Below are 16,921 nucleotides of genomic sequence, written 5' to 3'. Positions count from 1 at the left end.
TGCAAATTACTTACTCAGTAGAAGTGTGCTAAAGTAAACATCAACTAATGCCGAGCCTCCTTCCATAGAGAAGCAGACATTCTGGGAAGGATGATTGAGGAGGAAGCTGTTTAGAGACTTGCAAACTGCTGTAGAATCATTCATGGCTCTAAGTCAGCGAATGCCTGAGCCAGGCCTTATCAGAACCATTGTGACCAATGGTCCCAATTAGAGGAGTGTGTAAAGTACTTAACCAACACTCTTGTCTGCTTCAGGGCACACAGAACAAGTTCAAGGGTAAACAGAGAATTGGAGCGATCTTTCTAGTGAGGGCTGGAAATGCGTTAGACTCATTAAGAGGATGTTTTCTTTTCTCCGCCATTCCCTGCCCCTCACGTAGAAGGCATAACTAATGAGAGAGTAGGTATTAAGACTTGTGAGACTAATTGGTGATGGTGAGCAAGAAACTGGCAGTATCCAATCATCTGTTACACATTCTGGCAAATCTGCTATGGTGTTTGTAGCCTATCTCCATTCCCACCGCTGCCTCTGAACAATCTCAGGGGCTCTGAAGGACTGAGCACAGATCAACTGTGACGTTTTGCTTTTTCCACTTGTCTCTGTCTCAGCCCTTAAAGTTCAAGGTTGTCTGTGGATTCTTTATTTTAGAGTTTCATTTGAAGCTATTTTCATTAAAAGCAACTAAAAGCTCCAAATAATTTGGATGTTGTCATAGCCTCTCTTTGTATTGTACATGACTTACTAGCTCATGTCCTCCTAAGATACAGCCATAGCTTTAAGGAGATGAGAAGCATACGGGCTTGGAATGGGAGACTCTTCTTTTTTATGCCCTTGACTTAGCCAAGATGTCAAACTCTGCAAGTCTCCATTTCCCGAGATAAAAAGATGCTGTTAATATTATGGATGCAACTCACTTTTAACCTTTTATTTATTTTTTTTAATAAGTCATCCTTCTTATTCCATCTTTCAAAATTTGAGTGATTTGCTCAAGTCAGACTACATATTTGTTCTTCAGCTTAAAGTCCATCAGTGTCTTTGTGGGCCTTCAAGATGGAGCACACCTCCATGCCTGATGATGTGTGCTGGCTCTCCTGTTGTTCTCACCTCATCTCCAACCACATCTGCAGTCCTAGAAAAGATCATGTCTTTGCTCCCTCACCCACACCCACAAGTAATGCTGGTGTTTCTACTCACTGTACATGCCACACTCTGAGGATAGTTGATCTGATTTTCTTAAGGTGAGTGCATGCCTTATATGATTTCTAAGAATGCTGGATTTTATCTCTCAAAGAATCCTTATACCTTTCTCTAGAATGTTCAGTTCCTTGGGGATAGGACAAGATACTCATTGTTTAGTACTTGGCATGAGTTGTGTATAAGTAACAAGTGCTGATAAATTTATTTTTGTCTTTCTGTTTTAATCTTTTCTCTTTATTCTTTTTTTCCCTTTTTGCTAGACAGGGTCTCCACTAGGTAGACCAGGATGACCTTGGAATTTACTATGTAGCCCAAGCAGTCCTCCAACTCAGTGCTAAATTCCTATCAGCTTCCCAAGTGTGAACCACCATGCTTGGCTTTCATTAAATTTCTTGACAAATAGATAAGTAACTTAGCAAATAGAGCTTAGCAGTCATAGACAGAGGGCTAGGTTCAGGCAGCTTACTATGCTGTCAAATAAGGGACAATACTGAATAACACCCACCAATTCCTTGGGTTAGCTCACTTTATTGGATACCTCTTACTCACACCTTACATGGTCTCAGCTTCATCTGACTCAGGGTTCTACCTAGTGTCTGATGAGGTTCACATAGTTATTCTCTGACAGTTTCTGGCCTTAGCCTTTACTATAGGCTGGTTGTACTATCCTAGGCTTGTCTGTTGATGTCTTGGTGCAGGACATCATACAAACCAAATCAGCAACTTTGTATGTAAGAGTCCAAAATGTGCATGGATTTTGACCATTGAGAATGGGTCCCAGGGACAGATAGTTTTTTTTAACCCCACTTAATTTTTCTCTTTAAAGAATAAGCTTTGGATCCTTGATAGTTTTATAAGATAGAATAATTAGTTATCCATTGGAACATTGGGCTTCATAAAGCTATCATACAGTCTATTCCTTCTTCTTGGCTCTGGCTCTCCATTCCCTTTACTTATCTAATCTGTACTTCTTTTACATTCTATAGATCTTTGGATAAGACTCTAAGAAAGTTATAGCTAGAAAGGTTTTAGAAATTACTTGTGTGTCTGGGATGCATTGACAGAACTGAAGCAAAGACTAACGTATGATTACATTCACAGACCTGCTCTTTCCATGTGTATATACTTCTTAACAACAAAGGTAGAGAACAGGCTACAATGTATTTTTTTCTGAAGAAACACTATGATCTGAGTGCCACTGTATCACAATTTTCTCTTCCTTCCTTCCTTCTTTCCTTCCTTCCTTTCTTTTTTTCTTTCTTTCTTTTTTTTTGGGGGGGGGGTTCTACTCCCTCCTACCTACAATCTGGGATGTATGCCTTTTCTAACTCACTTTTCTCCAACTTCCAATCTTGGTTTTCTTAAGTGACTGTGGCCAAAATATGCACTTGGGGATTCATTCACTTTAAAGAATAAATAAAAATTCCTGTCTAGTGGGTTGCCTTGTTTGTGAACACTCTCATTTCAACAGTAATCAGACTTTATTGGAAGGAACAAGAGAGCTCGTGGAGGCCTTTGCTCTGTCCAAGGCGTGGATCATCAAGTACAGAAAGGCAAAGTAGAGAAACACATTGGAGATTATAGAAGGTGCATGCATGCACATCTCTACAGCAATGCCTATGTAAGGAAAAATGTCTCTTAAAAACTGCATATTGTTTTTCATGGTATTTTCTTTTCTAACAATGGTGTTCCTATAGACATTCAAAACAGTCTTAAGTGTTACCACCCGCTTGTTTCAGGATGGTAGGAAAGCTGTGTGCTAACTAGCTTTCAATCATTCTAACAAAATACACAATAGAGTAAACTCATGAGAAGCAAGGTTTATCTTGGGTCAGTTTTGTAGGTTTCAGCTCATGTTCAAATGGTCTACTGCAGTGGTTCTCAACCTGGGGGTTGAGGCCCCCTTTGGAGGTCAAATGACCCTTTCATAGGGATCGCCTAAGGCTATCAGAAAATGCAGATATTTATGTTGTGATTTATAATTATAGTAAAATTATAGTTATGAAGTAGCAAGAAAAATAATTTTGTGGTTGGGGGTCACTATGACATGAGGAACTGTATTAAAACATCAAAGCATTAGGAAGGTGGAGAACCACTGTTTTATTGTGTTTTTTAGACCTCTGGGGAGGCATAGCATCAGGGTAGAGTACAGGGTAGAGGATACTGCCCACCTTATGAGAGTAAGGGAGTAAAAGAAACAGGAAGAGGCTGAGGTCCCCAGATCAAGGACAAAGGTTTCCTGACCTAACTTCCTTCCAGCTATCACTTCCTGTTTTCTTCACTTCTCAGTTCTGTCATCTGCAAATGCACTGTGTGCTGAGGACAAAGCCACTGGGAGGCAGTCAATATCCAAAGTACAGCATCTGCTGTAGACATTCTATAAACGAATAAACAGCCTCTTTAGTTTTCTATCAATTTTTATGCCTTGTATTCTTACTGTAAATGCACATAGGTTCAAATATTCAAGTTATTTAAATATAATGTTAATAAAATTAAACTTTGAGTGTAGAGTTAGTCCTAGATACTGGGCTAAATATATTATGATCATTGTTTATTTTATTCTCAGAAAAAAAGAAAGCAGTCCCACAGAAATGAAAACTACTGGTAAGACCTTTAGCTTCCCTTGTTTACCATTTTGGAAGAATTCTCAGGTCTCTGAGGATTAGTATAGGCAAGACCCTGGTCAGGGCTAGTAGACTGCCTGAGCTGAGGAGAGGGACCTGAAAATCCAGGGAGCCTTTTGCTAGAATGTGTAGGAGACAACACTAAAAGGAGCTATGTAGACAGAGAGCTTCTCAGGTTTGCAGAGAGCCGATATGTCCATGTCAAGAAAATACTCAGGGCCAGGAAAGAAGCACTTAGTGAGATTCAATGTGACAGTACCCAGGGATGGAAATACTACTGTCAGTTCTCACAGTTCTGTCATTCACATCAGTTCACACTCAGTCTCTTCTATAACTATTTTAGCTATACTAGTTTCAGAGAATATCACCCATAGTTCCCAGAAAGCAAAAATGAAGATGTAAGTTGTGGTAGGTAAAAGAAATGGAAGAAGAAAACAAGGAAGAAGCATACACAAGTGTTTTATGAAGTTGGCCATTGCTAAAGGTTGCTAGTTAATTCAATCCCATAACATTGTGTCTAATATTTAAAGGCTGTTCTTTAAGAAGAAAAATAAATGGGCAGAGCAAAAGGGCGATCCATCTCTCTGGTTATGACTTGCAGAGAATTGGACAAATGACATAGGGTGATCCTTTCTTAGTCATGGGACTAAGAAACAAAACAGACTGAAACTGTTTTGGTATATCTAAATAGTTAAAAAGAAGATTCTAAGAAAGGTTGAAACCATTTCCAAAATTCTCAACTCTGTTCTGAAACAAAGTTGAAGAATATTTACAATAGTTTTGAGATGTCCCTTAAAGTAAAATTCACAATGTCTGACATGTCAAGATTCTGAATCCTCAGAAAAAGCAACCTGTAAATGTCACTTTTATCTCTTCAGTTGAAGAGATGAGATGACAGCCATGCTCAAGCTGGGAAATAGACTGCTTGGGCTGAGACCAGAGTGTTTCCTTCTCTATTCTAACTGTCCCTAGATGTAAGCTGGCAGCTTCTATCCTTGTATAATCTAATCTTCTAAGCTGACTGATTCAATCCTGCTTCTCATGGCTTCTGACTGAATTGCTCTACTTGGTCTCATGTTGGCAATATGTTCTAGTCTTCTGGCTCCTTCACATTCTTTGGCTTATTCTGTCTTCATCTGTGTCTAGCTTGGTCTTCTTGTAACCTGTTCTGTAAAATTGTTCCTGTAAAACTTCCATACACAACCCCCCACCCCCACATCAACCCCCTCTCTCTGCTCTTAAGTCACCTATCTTTCCTATGCTATTCTCAGGTGAGTTGGGTGTATCCTGTTTTTAGGGATTAAAGATGTGTACTAAGGGCATGTCTGTATTCCAGCCAGATCAAACTGTAATCTAGGGCATGTCTGCATTCTGGCCAGATCACATAGATCTAGAAGGTCTTTGGATGTGATCCCTTGACAGAGCAGTCATGTTGCTAGGTCAAAATTCCTCTGCAGCAACCCATGTAACTGAGACAGATTAGCAAGCAATAACCAACTACTACTATACCTGCATGCAGTGTAGTTATAGATTCAAAGTGAGACATCAACGTTTTCAAAAGGATCCAAATTGCACTGCTGGAGATGGATGGATGCTGCAACATTCTTGATGAGATTACATGAGAGGGACCACTGGTGTATTAGACAGTAAGGAGTAGACTAACAGAACATAAAGAACATATAGAAACTATAAAAAGGAAGCTAGGGAAGAAAAGGAACAATTAAGGAAATGAACAAAATGTTAGTGAGCAATGGAGCAGCTTCAACTATCCTCCAGGTTCCCAGAGGAAGGTGAGGTAGGAGACGGAAAGAGTAACAATGTTCTAAAATATGCAAATTTGATGGCAAGAGATGAAAGAAGTTCAAAACCTCCAAGGGACACACGGGGAACAATATTAAGGCATGTGATCAAACTGCGAACAACAGTGATAATAAGACTTTGAAAGTCACCAAGAGAAATAGATCTGGCTCATACAGAGGAGCACATAGAAAGATGGCGGAGATTTCTCACTAGAAACAGAGTGGAAAAGCACCAGGGGGGGAAAAAAAAACCAAACATTGCCAGAATTTTTATTTCTACCTTTCAATGTTTTCAAAAACAATGGTGAAATAAAGACTTTTTCAAATACACAAAGGTGAGACAATCAATTCCTAGCAGAGCCACACTAGAGAAACTAGTGTGGAGTTTAACATGGATACAATAATATCAATGTAGCTCAGGAGAGGTGAATTGGAAGCACATTCTCTCTCTCTCTCTCTCTCTCTCTCTCTCTCTCTCTCTCTCTCTCTCTCTCTCTCTCTCTCCTTTCTAGTGTGGGAAATCAAAGCCAGAGTCCCCCACATGCTAGGCAAGCACTCTACTTCTGAGCTATTTGCCCAGCCGTAGTCCAAAGTTCCTCTATCTGAAGTAATATGTGATATACTTGAAAGGAAGCAGTATTCAACTAAAGATACAGATTAGAAATCTTATATCAACTATTAATAAAAAAATAATAGTTAACAATCTAGCTTAGCAATGGAGATATAATACTAGTCATCACGCAACCCAAAATAAAATAGACACCAATAGAAAGGTGATTGTTCTAAGTACAACCATGCTCTCCAACACACTGAATGTAAATGGACTAACTATATTCATAAAAAGGCAGAGATTGTTGGGTTGGATTTTAAAAAAAAGACTCAGTTGGGCTGGAGAGGTGGCTCAGTGGTTAAGAGCACTGACTGCTCTTCCAGAGGTCCTGAGTTCAATTCCCAGCAACCATATGATGGCTCACAACCATCTGTAATGGGATCTGATGCCCTCTTCTGGTGTGTGTCTGAAGACAGCAACAGTGTACTTGTATATATAATAATAAATAAGTAATATTTTAAAAAAAGACATCAATTGTATGATGAGTACAAGAAGTATATCTTACATATAATGACACAAATAGTTAAAAAATGAAAGCAAACACTATGCTAACACCAGTCATAGGAAAGTTAGAATGCTGGTATTAGACAATGTATATTGGATATTAATGTAGATTTCAGATAAAAATAATACCATTGAAAATGAATGTAGTATCATAATGTTAAAGATATGTTTATCTGTCAAGAAGAACATTCAAAATGCTCAAAGCAAAATCTCACAGAACTTCAAGAAGATGACATATCCACCGAGTCCTATATTTCAAAATGATTCTCAATAACTGATCACAAGTGGTCAGGGATCAGAAATGATATAGAAAATCTAACTTAATTAAGATTTAATTTTAATTTAAGATTTGTAAACAAACCGGTTTGACATTTGTTGAATAGCCAGTTTACACAACAACACCCTCTTTTTCCCCAAATGCATCTGGAACATTTATAGATAATTTAATCCTGATCAGGTAACTGTCATGTTTCCTATTCCAAGTAAATAAAAGAAGGCACGAAGAAGGTAGGTAGCTTGCTGAAGGTCACAGCTATTAAGCCCCATGCAGGACTTAGCACCCAGCTGTCTGTAGAATGCAGAACTCTCCCATCTCCCTGAGCACCTGGAATAGCTCAGGTCTCTATGACCTAGAATGAAATCCTTTTTAAATAAACAGAGGAATGGAGTACTCAAATGGCATTCAACATTCTCGAAATACTACTTGGAAAGGAAACACGTTCTCTCCCTCTCCTCTCATATTCCCACCCAGCCCAAATGGCCCGTGTGCTTCCTTTAAGTGACATGACTTATAGGTATCGTAAAATCAAGTTCCACAGCTGGTGGGTCTAAAAGGAAAGACAGTTGGAGATTATAAAAGGCTGGTGGGAGCGGGCCCTTTCTCAGGCTGCCCCGCTGCTGGAGGGTGGTCTCAAACACACTCAAACCCAGTTTAAAGCTGCCCAAGTGCTGTACTTTAAATGCTTGCATCCAGACAATAATCCTTTCCAGGAAAAAAAAAAAGTATTTATTAAAGGGGAACAAAGAACGGTTAGACCATTGACTGACCTTCTTTGCTTACCTTCTGAAATTTGTTAATATGGCTACAATGTATATAATGATTACGACTTGGAAGAACATTGTAATGTTTTCCATGCTAAAGTTTCCTTAAGTTTTGGCAAGAAACTGTCATTGAGGGGAACAGCGTTTCAGTGGATCTTTGCCTGAGACCTGACACATAGTTGTACAAGAGGGTGCGTAGAATGGGCATGTTATTCCGCATCGCCATGCTTCGTTGAGGATTTAGACTGATCAGCGAACTGAATCTTGAGAATGAAATTACAACTCCCCCAGGTTTCTACTATGAATTCAGTATGTCTCATTCATTTTAAAAAACACCCCTGCTCTTTCTATTGGATGTCAATGTTTTATTGATACCCAGCTTCCTTCTCTAGTCCCACAGCAAAGCTAGTGACTTTGTGATGTCTCTTATTTTCCTCCTATGTCCTTCCATTCTCCTTTGCCTTTACAGCACCCCCGCCCCTTCCTCTCAGCAAAAACACTCCCCAGGAAGATCAAAGAGCCATCCATCCTGTAGCTGCAGCCCAGAGGAAATAAAATTCCAGCTCCCCCTTCTGGCTGGGCTGAATGGTGGGTTGAGGGACAGGAAGGTGGGCTGGGGCATCCTAGCTTCTGCACTTGGTGTGGGCTGGGGAGTTATGAAAAAAGTGGTGTCTGAAGCAGCTTGCATACATTAGGAAAAACGAAGTGCACTAATTCCCTTTGTGCTAGCTAATGCGATGCCCTTGAATTTGGGAGTGGGCCACACATTCCGGAAAACCATTGTTTATCTTGGACTTTTGGAGATTGGTTATAGCTCTGGAGTGAACACCGGAGCTGACACTGTTGAGCGCTTCCCCGGTACTGGAGCGACTTGGAACTCTTGGAGGGGAAAGTCGCCCTCCGGGGTGGGGGATCCAGCAGAGGAGGGACGGCCGCTGGCCAATCAGAAGGAGAGGTCGCGCCTGGCTTCGCCTCCGAGGGGCTAGTTGTGGAAAGTTAGGAGGCTCAGTCGCTGGCCTGGAGCGGCGGCGGAGGCGGCACCCCAGGCTCGTAGCGTCCCCCCCGGGGCATGGACCCAGAGCTCTGCCGGCGCTCGGCTACTCGCAGCTCCCTGCACGCGGCCGCCTAGAGCCCACGACCTACCCAGTTGGACAAAAGGCGCCGCATCCCAGCTCAGCCCAGCTCCTGGAGGCAGCCGGGCTCTAGGCTGGTCCGCATCTCATTCTCCGCTCCAAACTTTGAGTTAGTTCAGAGACTGCAAAAGCCAGATGAGGCACCAGAAAGGAAGCCCTCTGAATGCTGTTGAGGAGTAAGCACAGTGCTTAGGAGCTCAGGGCAAAGAAAAGCAGCGAGCAAAACAAGAAAAGGAAAAGAAAAAATGATTGCCCAGGAAGTGGTCCACACAGTATTCCTGGTGGCTCTTTTTCATTCTTCCCTAGCTGGAGATGGGACCCCGCAGTCGGAGAGCAAGGCTGAGGAGATTCCGGAGGGGGCGTCCACGTTGGCTTTTGTGTTTGATGTGACTGGCTCCATGTATGATGATTTAGTTCAGGTTATTGAAGGGGCTTCCAAAATTTTGGAGACGTCTTTGAAAAGACCTAAGAGACCTCTTTACAACTTTGCTTTGGTGCCCTTCCATGATCCAGGTAAGGGGAATACTTACTCTCTGTATTTGCTGTGATTCATAATTCTATTATTTCTTATGCTATGAATTTGTTTTATTGTCAGGAAGTTTCAAGAGCATTTAAAAAAAAATATGCAGCGGAATACGGTAGTTAACAAAGAATTGCTTACTGGCATCTGGGTTTGCTCTCAAAGCTCTCAGCTCAGCTAGGCATAGCCATGGAGTGAGTAGTTTGGCTTGTTTAGGGGGATTAAATAGGGGTGCCCTGACCTGGAAATGTGATCCTCTGAAGATCAGAACCAAGACTTTGTAGCAGCAACAGCAGCAAACTCAGAGTTAACCGGCCTGCATTTTAAAGCTAAAGACTGCTTCAATTGCCACAGGATAGGAATGGGGTTTTCAGCAGCAGCAGCAGCAGCAGCAGCAGCAGCAGCAGCAGCAGCAGCAGCAGCAGCAGGGCACTGAGAGCAAGCACACTCTCAAGATAACCTCACATGAGAGAGAATCAGACCTGCTGCGGGACACATGAGCAAGTCTGTAAATAGCAACTAGGATTGGAACTAGAGGCATGAAAATGAAAGACAGAAGCCATTCATTCCTTAACTGAATCTAGTCATCGCGGCACCGGGTCATCATTAGTTAGATTCACAGATGTGTGTGAACAGTATGTCCATGTCTCAGGCGGTACAAATGCATGTAATTTGCTCGGTCTGTGCTCTTGAAAGGTAGTTGAAGAAAACTAACTTTACGTTGTGCCCTGGAGCTGTGGCTTTCTGCTGCTGGCTGCACTGTAACGTGATCCTGTTTACTCTTTTCAGTTTCTTTTTCAAGTAGCACCTCTCTGCGAGGCTCCTAGGAGCCCTCATTGTCCTCGTGGAGGGTAGCATTACAGGGGGAGCCCTGGGGCTGACTGTCTTGTGTCCACCTGAGTTTCATTAGGCAAGTAGCTGCTCAGTGGAAGAAATAAAACAGTGGTTTCTTAAGAGCCCTCCCCCACTGCTCTCCCACATTCCCCTTGCTTTTGAAATTCTCTCTTCCCTAGACTTTGGCATAGCCTCTTTCACAATGAGAGCACGATGTTTAAGATCTCAGGTTTTTTTTCCCCCCCTTCCTTGTGTATTTGCCAAACATATTAACATTCTAATTGTTGCTGGTTATTAAATGTGGCGTGTTTCAGCTATTTAAAAAGATGTCCTTGGATACATTGAGAGGGAACTAGAATTTTCTGGAATTTTCAAGTTCTTCAATGACAACAATAAGCCATCCTGGTCTTCTATAGTATACACATGCATTTCCACACTGAGCAGATATGATATGCTTCACCATTTGAATCAAGAGTTTAATAATCATTTGCTGTGTTTACTGTCTCGGTAAGACACTTCAAATGCCATGATGTTTCAATTTATAAGATGCCACTTACGATGCAGTCCAAGGGTTTTGTTATTTTGGAATAGGCTAAACATATTTCCTCAACAGGGATGAATCTGAAGTTGGCTCAAATATAAAGTAAAAACTGATTTTGCTAATTTATAGCACAATCTGCTTGCCTCAAGAAATGATGAGATTATGTTACTGGAAAAAATATAAAATATGTTTCGTCTCAGAAATGGGTGCTGAAGTGATGTGGAAATATTTTATAACAAATTGTATAATATGCACTGCCTTCCGACTGGTATCCAGTGAGAAAGTCCACACCCCATTCTTACAGTTTAGCAACCAGAATTCAAAGTGGGGAAACTTAGAATGTTAATTGGCAGTGACTAATAAAACTAGACCCCTTTTTGAATTAGACTGTATGAGAAAATAATTAATAGTCTAAACTTTAATAAAGTTGTGCTTATAACTCAATGTACATACTGATTATATTTCCATCATGATTAAAAATAGAGACTGGGAAACAGTTTATATTATCCAAGGGTATTCAAAATATTTTTGCAGGTAGAGCAATAGAAGCTAAAGCATGCAATTGACATTTAACTTCAATTTCACTTTAATAGATTATTGCCATTTTTTATTTCCCCTTTGTGTATGCCCATGTGTTCATTGAGAGGTTTTGTTTCCTCTTCAGCTGATGATCAGGATGTAATGACAGGAAGGGCCTTGAATGGAGATTGATATCGTACTGACATGGGGGGGGGGAAGAGTCAATTTCCCTTTTTGAAGCTCAGTTTCAATATCAGAGCGAAGGAACAGGATTTGAACACACCTTAAGGACATTTATGATTGTGATATTTTGTGACTATTTTACAAATGACTTTTTAAATAGTCTCTAATACAAAGTTATGGTTGAATAAATCAACTGATGTGGAAAGAAGTAACATTTAGCATTGAGACTCAAGTAATCACACTAATGACCCTAGTGTTTGCTCTGCTGGCACCTGTAGTCCCCTGTTGATAGATGGAATAATGGTGATAGTCTCAGGCCTTTGAATAGTCTTTAGGTCTTAGGAGCAGGCCCACCCGACAGTTCAGGGAAAGGTGTGTGGCTACAGGTGGTGGTAGTTTGAAAACATAGAGCCCAAGGAGGAAGAGTGTGGAATCCTGGGGCAGTGTGCTGAAAAAGCTCAGAAGATTTTCATGCAGTGAAAAGTGAGAGAGATCCAGTAGCAGCAGTAGCACATGGGGAGGGGAAGCAGCTGCCATGAACTGCCTCAGGGCATGGGAGGCAGAAGCCTGCCTCAGTTATCCTAACGATAATTAGCTGTGTTGAAGAAGCCTTGTAACCCCCAACGTCAGGTTTCCTGGATTACTTTTAATTGATTAATTTATTTTTGAGACATGGTCTTTTATGTAGCTCTGACTGGTCTGGAACTCAATGATGTAGGTGAGGCTGGTCTTGAACTCATGGACTATCCTCCTGTATCTTATTCTTGGTGCTACAATTTTATGTGTACATCATGACATCTGGCTACTGCATTAATTTGTAATAGCTTTGTTGAGATATACTTCCTTCATCATCCAATGTACTGTTTTATACTGTATAATTATTATGCTCATAGACAGGTGACACCATCAGCACAGTTGGTTTTAAAATATTTTCCTTACCCTCAAAGAGGTCCTGTACCATTTAGTTGTCAGTTTCCTATACTTCTCCTGAGTAAACCACTAACCCACTCTTCTGTCTCTCTGAGATTTCATGTTCTGGCTCACCCACTGTAGAGACTATTTATAACCATCTGTGGTCTTGTGTGACTAGATTCCTCAGGCCAACATAATTCTTTCAAGATTCATTCGTATTGAAGCATGTGTCAGCCATCAGTCATCACTTCTTTAATATGATCAAATTATCTTCCACCATGTACCATATTTTACTTATATACTGGTCCGTGATGGAGATTTAGATACTCCCTACCCTTTTATTAATAACTGTTATGAATATCCACATACACATTTCTGTGTAGACATGTTTTCATTTCTTCTGAGTGTTTATTTAGAAGTGAAATCTCTGGGTCATGGTAACTCTATGTTTAATTGTTGAGGGGGTGGGCAAGCTACTGTTCAAAGTGATGGTAACATTTCATGTTCTCAATAGCCGTATGTGGGAGATCCAGTTTCCCCATATCTTTATCCACCTGTCATCAGTTATTAGAATATCTGTATTGTTTTTTTCTAATTTTAACAATATGATGGCCAATTGTGTAGAGGCGAGCTAATGGTCTCGCCCACCTGTACTCCCTTTATCACACAGGGTCTTCTCCCCTTTCTCTGGGAGGGAGGCAGTTTCCAGAGACAGAAGGAGTGAGAATGGACGCTGTGTCTCACTGAGCTGGACATCTCTTCCTCTCGGACAGTTGTCACATTTCACTCTGCAGCATCTCATATTGGTCTGTGTTCTTGCTCCCTTGCTCACTGTGTTTCAGGCATTGCTGAACTCACTGAGGAGACAAAAGAAAATAAAACCAAAAGGAAGGCTCCTGCCATCATGACTCCTGCATTCTCCCGAGGAGAGGGGAACACAGGCGATAAAGGGAAGGGTCAACACACACAAGTGTTTGATGCCCGTGATTGCTATGAAGGAAACAAAAGGCAGGAAAGGGACATGAGGATCTCAAGGTGGACTTGATGGTGTTAGAGTGTTAAGTATGGCTGTTGGGGAATGCCCAGGAGAAGAGATTCTATTTTAACAAAGGCTCGAAGGAGGGAGCGTTGAGCATATCTTCTGTAGGTAGATGAACAATTTAGCAAAGTGTCCTGGTAACAAGAGCATCTTGACGCATTCAACAACAGTGAGACACCTGAGTGTCTGTGACATGGAAAGAGATAGAGGGGAATTGGCAAATGTGGCCTGAAATATGATAAGATGTGTTCAGAAAAAGGGCTCATAGCTCCCCGTGGCTGAGAGCATTGGAGCCTCAACTGGAGTCAGAGATGACTGTGAGCTGCCACATGAGTGTTGAGAATCAAACCATGTCCTCTGGAACATGTCCACTGTTTGTAACCACAGAGCCATGTTTCCACCCTCAACTATAGAGTTCTAAGTGGCTAAGTGACACAATGTGACATATACATCTGCAGGATCATTCTGGTGCTAGGTAGTAATGGGAAGCAGAGAAAGAGTAGAGTGGGTCCTGTGAATGCCTCAGATGGAGGGCATAGCTATGGGAGTTGGTTCATATTTGGAGCTTGTGTATATTTTGAGCAGAAAGCCAAGAAGACTTGATGATGTGCTGAGTGTGAGGTTCAAGGAAGAAAACAAGATAGCATGAGTTCAGAGACTTGGCTTGAGTTAATAGGAGTGTGGCTGGGTTATATCTTGACATGGAGAATGATGATATATATATATATATATATATATATATATATATATATATATATATAGAGAGAGAGAGAGAGAGAGAGAGAGAGAGAGAGAGAGAGAAAGGGTGGGAGGATGAGGCATCATTTTTGAACATGTATAAACCTGAGACACCTTTTGATCAATAAGTGGAGATGGAGGAAGGCAGTCCTGTGGATGACAGAAGAGTTCATGGGAGGCTGAATCAAAGATGTTAACTTAAGACCCAAAGTGATAAATGAAGATGCTGTTTAGGGATGTCAGACTTAACAAAACTACTGAGGGACTCATTGTGCCAGGGGAGGAGAGAGGTCTAAGGACTCAGCCTGGAGATGCAGGGATGCTTATTTAGAAAGTCGACAAATGAAGCATCTGAGAGAAACTGGAATCAAAGGGGCAGGAGACGCTCTGTCTTAGGGAAGGAGGCTGGTTAATTGGATGGAGTTTAGCTATGTGGGGAAGCCATTAATGACTCTGAAAAAGTGGTCTCAGTAGAGTGCAGGTGAAGAAGAGCCTGGGCAGAGAGAATGCATGAGGATGGAGAAGAGAAACAGAAATCTATGTAATTGTATGTCTGTGTGTAGCTACTGGGGTAGTTGCCCTACTCATGGGCTGAATTTAAATCTAGTTGAGATAAATTATTCAATTGGTTTTTTTTCAAAATGCAAATGTCATCCAGTAGAATGAACATCCATTTTTGGAATGGAAAATGTATGTGTTTTGTCATTTAAGCAAATTGTTCGATAATCTTGACTGATCCCTGTTTTGCTATCTATAAAATTAATGCATTGTCATTATCAGACAATGATAAAGGCAAGGCACTTTAAAGAGATTGGAAACAGAAAGGATTTGGTTAATAAGCAGAAATATCAGCATTGCATATCTCTTTTATTTATGAGTTTATTGTTTTATTTTAATAAAACCCATTAGCCCTCATTGGCTTTGTACAATTCTGTCAGACCTGTGTAGTATTAAGAAAATATCCAAAGGCTTTTGTAATATAAAGATTCTTAGAAATTTTCTGACCAACAGCAGAATTACTTTAAATCATAAGGAACAGATTCTTATAAGGAAAAATAACATATATTCAGACTTTGAAAATGTAGCTACTCTTCTATGAGCTGAACCTCAAGTTGAATGATTTCCAGTTCTGTAAGTATAGGGAACAAGAAGCTGTCAATCCCCTTGTCCCAGCACATTGTGCAGGAACAAGAATTTTCATAAAGGTGTATATGTGTATATATGTGCATATATGTATATTATATGTAAAATGTATACACATATGTATATGTACACACACACACACACACACACACACACACACACACACACACACACACACACACGAAGAAAGTTCTGAGAACTAAGGAAATTACACTAGCAGAGGGGTTTAGTTTTCCTCCCCTCTGTTGAACTGAGACAAGCAGTCTGTCTAATCACCACTCCTCAGCGCCAGAGTGAGGGGTTTTGAGTGAACAATGATTATTTGTTCCTCAGGATGAAATATTTTAACCAGAGGTAATGAATTCTACTTCATAAGATACTTTTGAGGCTAAGTAGAAATGCTTTGCTATGCATAATAAAAACTCCCTCAAGACAGCAGAAGAGACGGGGGGGGGGGGCTGGACAGAGGCCTCAGTGGTTAGAGATCTTCCTGCTGGCACAGAGGGCCCGGGTTTAGTTCCCAGCACCCTTGTCAGGCAATTTACAACTGACCCTAATGCCAGCTCCAGGGGATCTGAAACTCTCTCCTGGGATCTCTGGGTATCAGCATTAATGAACTCATACTCAGATGTAAGAGCATGTCTATATGTGTAGTTAAAATTTAAAACAGTGAAGAGGATATTAGAGACTGGATTTTGATAAATAATAATATTTAAAATTTTTAAAGAATATTTGCTTAGGTTACCACAGAATGAAGGTATTTCATGTTCATCTTTGGTTAAACTGAGGAAAATTTTTTTTACTTAATTGCTAATAAGACGATTTACTGTTTGTCCCTGTCAAACATATTTTTTGGTGCTTTCTCCTTGAGTGTTTCATTCATCTTATAGGCCCAGCAACACAACAGATACTTGGGAAATATTTCTTCAATGAATGCATGCATGAATAAATGAATGAATGGTGAAGAACAGAAGATTTCTCTGTGTGCTTTAGTCTATGCTGTGGAAGCAAGTGCTTCTATGAGAATTGAAATCTTGCCTTCTATGTCTATGAGTGTACTGTTAAATCTAATTACTGATGAGACCAAAACTTCCAGCATATTAATTTGTCAATTAAGCCTTTTGGTGATAATATAGATCTCATCCAAGTTTGACCAAGAAAATTGTTGTAACGTAGAAAATACTTGAATTTTGGATAGTTATTGAATGCTTGCTATTGATTAGGCTGGGCTGTGTGTTGATCACATGGAATGTCTCAGCACCATGCTCCCAGGCTGTCTGCTTACCTTTCAGTATTAACTGGGCCTACTGATGGAGTGTCACAGCAAATAAACCAATTTCCAAGAAATTGTACAAGGAAAGATCCACACTGTTTTGTTTGTTTGTTTGTTTTTTCCACAAGTCTACAGGGTTTTCAATGTCATTTGTGTCTCTTCTTGTAAGCTCTGTTAGGATTCTCCATATCTATGGAGAGTAGAAAAAAATAAAACTGGATCCACATAAAAAGGCGACAATGTCATCTCTCTTCATGCTGGTGGCATTATCATGGTTTAATAAAGCAGTGCATGTGAAGATGTTTTAGAAG

At 40.6% G+C, this 16,921-nt stretch overlaps 1 protein-coding gene across 1 annotated transcript in view; it reads left to right on the top strand.

The window, feature by feature from the left end:
- Positions 1-8,796: 8,796 nt before the first annotated feature.
- Hmcn1 (hemicentin 1) overlaps positions 8,797-16,921 on the top strand; it is a 417,178-nt gene continuing 409,053 nt past the window's right edge. Inside the window, exon 1 of the mRNA XM_034513608.2 lies at positions 8,797-9,421. Coding sequence (XP_034369499.1) covers positions 9,154-9,421 — 268 coding nt within the window. The 5' untranslated portion in view covers positions 8,797-9,153. The remainder of the gene's footprint in view (positions 9,422-16,921) is intronic.

Source organism: Arvicanthis niloticus, chromosome 10, assembly GCF_011762505.2.
Source record: "Arvicanthis niloticus isolate mArvNil1 chromosome 10, mArvNil1.pat.X, whole genome shotgun sequence".
Lineage (NCBI taxonomy): Eukaryota > Metazoa > Chordata > Mammalia > Rodentia > Muridae > Arvicanthis > Arvicanthis niloticus.
Note: the sequence above shows the minus strand (reverse complement) of the source record. Positions and strands in the feature narration are given on the sequence as shown.